At 60.9% G+C, this 5,154-nt stretch overlaps 2 protein-coding genes across 2 annotated transcripts in view; one reads left to right on the top strand and one right to left on the bottom strand.

Moving 5' to 3' along the window:
- Nucleotides 1-1,164, top strand: part of CHRNE (cholinergic receptor, nicotinic, epsilon (muscle)) — a 5,222-nt gene extending 4,058 nt beyond the window's left edge. Inside the window, exons 9-11 of the mRNA XM_010847505.1 lie at nt 1-151; nt 236-342; nt 460-1,164. Coding sequence (XP_010845807.1) covers nt 1-151; nt 236-342; nt 460-609 — 408 coding nt within the window. The 3' untranslated portion in view covers nt 610-1,164. The remainder of the gene's footprint in view (nt 152-235; nt 343-459) is intronic.
- Nucleotides 1,165-1,234: 70 nt separating this feature from the next.
- MINK1 (misshapen-like kinase 1) overlaps nt 1,235-5,154 on the bottom strand; it is a 47,302-nt gene continuing 43,382 nt past the window's right edge. The window contains 11 exon segments of the mRNA XM_010847504.1: nt 1,235-2,081; nt 2,399-2,538; nt 2,625-2,784; nt 2,869-3,018; nt 3,101-3,201; nt 3,396-3,530; nt 3,704-3,847; nt 3,954-4,121; nt 4,463-4,571; nt 4,761-4,898; nt 4,986-5,096. Of these exon segments, the coding sequence (XP_010845806.1) occupies nt 1,998-2,081; nt 2,399-2,538; nt 2,625-2,784; nt 2,869-3,018; nt 3,101-3,201; nt 3,396-3,530; nt 3,704-3,847; nt 3,954-4,121; nt 4,463-4,571; nt 4,761-4,898; nt 4,986-5,096 (1,440 nt within the window). The 3' untranslated portion in view covers nt 1,235-1,997.

Here is a 5,154-nt window from a genome sequence, read left to right as displayed (position 1 = left end):
GGCGCGCCCCCCGAGATCCCCCGAGCTGCCTCGCCCCCAAGGAGGGCGTCGTCCCTGGGCCTCCTGCTCCGCGCGGAGGAGCTGATACTGAAAAAGCCGCGGAGCGAACTGGTATTTGAGCAGCAGAGGCACCGGCACGGAACCTGGACGGGTGAGCGGACTGGCCCGAGTGGGCCAAGGGGGGCGCCTTCAAGGGCTAGGTTCTTGATCACCCACCCCGGGTCGCCCCCACCAGCTACCCTCTGCCAGAACCTGGGCGCTGCCGCCCCCGAGATCCGCTGCTGTGTGGATGCCGTGAACTTCGTGGCTTCAAGCACTCGGGACCAGGAGGCCACTGGCGAGGTGGGGCGGGAGCACCAAGGTGGGGTGAGGCGCTGGGGGCCCTCCGCCATCCCTGACTCTTGCCCATCTGCCTCCTACAGCTTTTAGGGACTCAATTTGTGCCCACCCTTTCCCCAGGAGGTGTCCGACTGGGTGCGCATGGGGAAGGCCCTTGACAGCATCTGCTTCTGGGCTGCTCTGGTGCTCTTCCTCGTGGGCCCCAGCCTCATCTTCCTCGGAGCCTACTTCAACCGAGTGCCTCAGCTGCCCTACCCGCCATGTATGTAGACCTGAGGCCACAGCCACACCGACAAGAATTCCCACCCGTCTCCAGGAGGATATTTGAAAAACACCTTGCTACCACTGCTTTATTACTGTCCTTTCCCACTGCCAATGATAAATCTGTATTCAACTTCACAAGGAGTCACGTGTGCGCACATGTGTGGGTCCAAACACCTGGCTGGCATCAGAAAGAGCTGCAGATGGTGCAGGCAGGCTCCCACATGTCAACCCTCCAGAAAGCAAGAAACACTCTCACTTCAGTCTTCCTGACCTCCCAGTATTTCTTGGGCCCCAGTCCCATGTGATCCTCTCAGAAGCCAAACAGGAGAGACCCATTTCCAACACTTGCACATTGAGAGGCTGAAGCCAGGCACCTCTGTGGCCTGGCCAGGCTGGAGTGGGTAGGAACCAAATGGTCTCAGCTCAAGGTCCACAGGTTTAAGGCTGAGGAGGCCTGGGCCTTCCCTTAGTTGTTTCTTGTAGGTTCTCTTAGCCCAGCACTGCCCATCCACCCCCTCTCCACTAAGATTCAGGGATTGCAGATTCCCACCCCCTTCATCCCAGCCATGCTGGTGGGCCCTGGCTAGAACCCGGGGTGATGAGAGAAAACAGAGTAACCTAGGGCCTGAAGTGGTGGGAGCTGGTTGAATTGTCTTTATTAACAAACGAGATCTCCAAGGCCACTACATTGAGGAGGGGTGGGGGCAGGGAGGGGGCGGGCTACTTGCTGCTCACACTATATACAGATGCAAGCAAGGGGGGGAGAGGGTGAGAGCTCCCTGCTCCCCCCTCCACTGGGGAAGGGCAGAGGCTAGAAGAGATGGGGGTTGGAAAGGGGTAAATGTTTTGGCTGGCGGGGTCCCCCCTCCATTCCCTGGGGTTTGGGGGGAGGGTAATCATTAAAGTGCTTTCAGAAAATGAGGAAATGGTCCCTGCCCCTGGAGTGGCTGGTGACCCCCCTAAAACCTAGGGCCCAGTGACCCCCCCCAGGGTCTGGTACATTCAAGGGGGGAGCCGGCTCCCCTGACGTGCAAATGATGGGGCCCAGGGCCCTGCCAAGTCAGCAGCAGTGGGGTATGGGGTCCAAGCCCCAAGCACTCTCCTTGTAAGTGGAGAAAGGGGGGTGGGGCTAGGCCCACTCAGTTCCTGGTAAGGGGAAGCTGTGCCTCTCCCTGGAAGTTGGGACAGGCACAGTTCTGGGGAGAGAACATGTTGGGGAAAAGGATGGTCACGTGATCACAAAAGCATCAGGGGTCAGAGGTCACGTTCCCAGCAGGCTCCAGTGAATCAAACCAGTAAAAGCAAAAGCCCAGGGAGGGAAGAGAAGGGCGGCCGGGGAGTCTGGCTGTGGGGGGTGAGCTGGTCCACAGAGGCCAGCCCAGCCCAGGGCCCCGTCACCAGTTCATGATGCAGTTACGGTTCAAGGTCATGAAGTAAACTTGGCTGCTGCCCCCGGAGCGGACCGAGGCGAAAAATACCTGGGTAGGGAGGAGAAGAAGTCACCAGGGTGTGTGGGGCAGCCAAGGTGGAGGTGCTTCAGTTAACTGGGAGGAAGGAGAAACTGCAGGATTTAGTCCCGCAGAGTGCCCCCATTCCCCTCCAAAAGGCAGGAACATGCAGCATGAAGGAGCCCAGACTTCTTAGACACTGAAGGTGGGGGAAAGGCAGGCTGCCTCTCAGAAAGACCTATCACCACCCCGCCCCCAGCTCTGCCCAGGGGCCCAGGAAGGGGTGGGAGTAGGGGTGGGGATGGGGCCCACGCTGTGCAGGAGCCTGGGCGGCTTATTACTCCTACCTTGTCGTTCCGCTCACACAGGAACTTGAGCCTCTGGGCTCGTTTGTGCATGAAGACCCCATCCAGGTGGCCCGTCTCCACGGAGCGGATCTCAATGGCTTTCTCTCCCCAGCCCATGATCTGGTTGGAGCAGATGTAGGCTTGGGGGGAAGCGGAGAGGGGTGGTAAGTGGGCTACAGCCTGGCTGGCTCGGGGACACAGGCCAGGGGGCGGGCCCCTCACTCACCCACAGAGGTGGGCATCTCTCCCCACTGCAGCACCACGTCCTTGATGATCCGGCCGTACGTGTTGACGTAGACACCCTCATCCTCATAGCACAGCAGCATCTCCATGCCGTCCGTGTTGGGGAGGAAGATGATGGCGTGGGGTGTGATCTGGCTCTGGATCTGGGGAGGAGAAAGTGGGTGGGAGGCCCCAGGGCTGGGCCCAGGCCGGGGACCCCACTCCGCCCGCAGCCCTGCCAAGCTTACATGTACAGGGATGTAGATGTCGTAGCTGTTCCCCGAGTCCACGTCCACAGCGTGGAAGCCGGCGCTGGAGCCATAGATGACCTTGAGCCGCTGGCCCTCCTCTACGGTCAGGTCCACCAGCAGAGGGCGGTGCGGGAGGTCAGCAAAGGACTGTGGGGGGAGAAAGGGCTCAGGGGCTGTGGGCAGAGGAGCCAGACCTTGGACCAGTGATGGAGGTTGAGGCTCGGGTTACCTTGAAAGCCATGAATTTGTGGTAAGGCTTGGGGGCCCAGGCATACACCTCCACAGAGTTCTTCAGGGCGATGACTAGGAACTTGATGCGTTCGTATTTCACTAGGGACAGGAAAAGGGGGGATGCAGGCTCTTCCCTGCTTGGGCTGCAGCCCCTCCCCTGGGTCTGTCTACATCCCCAACTGCAGGCCCCCCCACCATCTCTGGCCTTCAAGGCTTTCTCAGCCCAGGACCCCGTCTCTTTATCTCTTCTCATAAACAAATGTGCCCGGGCCGCTGTGTTGTGACCTCCTCACCCACGCGGTAGTGCCCGCAGCCCTCCATGTCCCCCACAGTGGTCCAGCCTTGCTTCTTCTCCACTTCCGGGTCATTGTGCAGAATCTTGTTCCGGAGCCAGGACAGGTAATACACCCGCAGTTTGTTCCTTTTCCCTGAGGGACAGAGAACCCTCACTGAAGGCCCAGCTTCCACCTCCCCACCATCCTGTGTGGACCTCGAGGGGTGAGAAAGTGGGGCCCCCATCTTCCAGTTCTGTCCTGGGGAACAGGACTGAGCCCTCCCCCCAGGCACTGAGCCCTCCTCCTGGCCACCGCCTCCCCCCAACCTGAGATGGTGATGAGCAAGTTGAGTCCCTCCAGCACGTCCATTTGCTGGAAGCGCCGCCGGCCGATGAGTCCATACACCTTGCCCTGCCCGCTGCGGTCCAGCAACATCAGCCCATTCTCCGTGCCCACCAGCAGGTTGACCCCTGCAAGAGGAGCCCTTGGGCAGATAAGAGGCAGAGCCAGGCCCTCGCCTGACCGGGAGCACGGGGGCACACCAGGCCCCTCTTTTCCTTCCCCACCCTGGCTTACCCCAAAGGGCCGCACAGAGGATCTCAGAATTGAACCGCTTCTTGTACTTCCGAATCTCGGGGGTTTCGCTGTGGGCCCGGGTGTTGGTGGGGTTCACGTTGACTACAGAGCCTTTCCTCACGTCGTACTGTAGCTGATCGAGCCGGCTGCCCTCTCCACCCACCAGAGCTGCAGGAGGAGGAGAGGAGAAGGGAGTGGGCTGAGTCCTGTCACTCTGTCTCACTATATCCCATGCTCCAGGATACTCCGAACCAAAGGGAAAGACTAGGGAATGGACCAGGTGCCTGGAGGAGTCTACACAGGGCCAGAAGGCCTGGCAAAGCCCTCGTTCCCTCATGCAGGTCCCTGGGTCACCTCTGAGCATTCTGCCCCGCCTTGGGTCAAGGCGGCCCCAGAAGCCCTTACTGCCTTCGTGCCAGGGCAGGTGCAGGCCACAGGGAAGGCTGTGACCACTCAGTGAAACCTGTCATCAGAGGCCACCCGACCCCTCCCCAGGCCTCCTGTCTCACCTGTAATGGGAATGGTGTCCCCACTGCCTCCGGGCTGGTAGATCCCCAGGTCCACAAACATCGTGAATGAGCTCTTGCCAGGGGCTTTTACCAGCCCACGAGACTGGTACTGTGGGGTGGGGGTGGCAGTGAGGCAAATATGCCAGACCCCAGCCCGGGCCCACCCCTCGTGTTGCACCCTGGCCAACCAGCTCCCCAGGGCTCCCCCTTGCCAACCACAGTGCCCCAGCGCCCCTGCATCTCCTGTCCATGGCCAGTGATCTCTTCTCGCCCCGTAGAGCCACCACCACCCACTTACGTCACTGCCTCCATCCTTCAAGGGGGGGCTTTGACCTTTGCTGCTCTCAGTGGGCGAGTGGCTGGGCTGGACCACGTCTGGCAGGTTTGTGTAGCCGTTGCTGTCGGCATGCAACAGGCTGCGCTCCTCCTCGGGGGTCTAAAGGAACAAACGGAAGGGGGCCAGTGCTGGGGCTGAGGAGGAGCAGGGCCGGCTGGGGCAGAATGGGGGGGGAGGGGCACTTACTCGCTGGACCACCATGGTGCCACCCCCGTAGGGGGTCTGGGGCCCGGCTATCTCTTCCACGTCGTGGACCACCATGGTGCTGACGCTGTCTGTGTCTCCATCGCTGCTATGGAGAGAGGAAGGTCAGGAGGCCCTCCGGGCCCTGCCTGCCACCCAAGTGCCACCTGAG

This window comes from Bison bison, unplaced genomic scaffold, assembly GCF_000754665.1.
Source record: "Bison bison bison isolate TAMUID 2011002044 unplaced genomic scaffold, Bison_UMD1.0 scf7180017864249, whole genome shotgun sequence".
NCBI classification, from domain to species: domain Eukaryota; kingdom Metazoa; phylum Chordata; class Mammalia; order Artiodactyla; family Bovidae; genus Bison; species Bison bison.
Note: the sequence above shows the minus strand (reverse complement) of the source record. Positions and strands in the feature narration are given on the sequence as shown.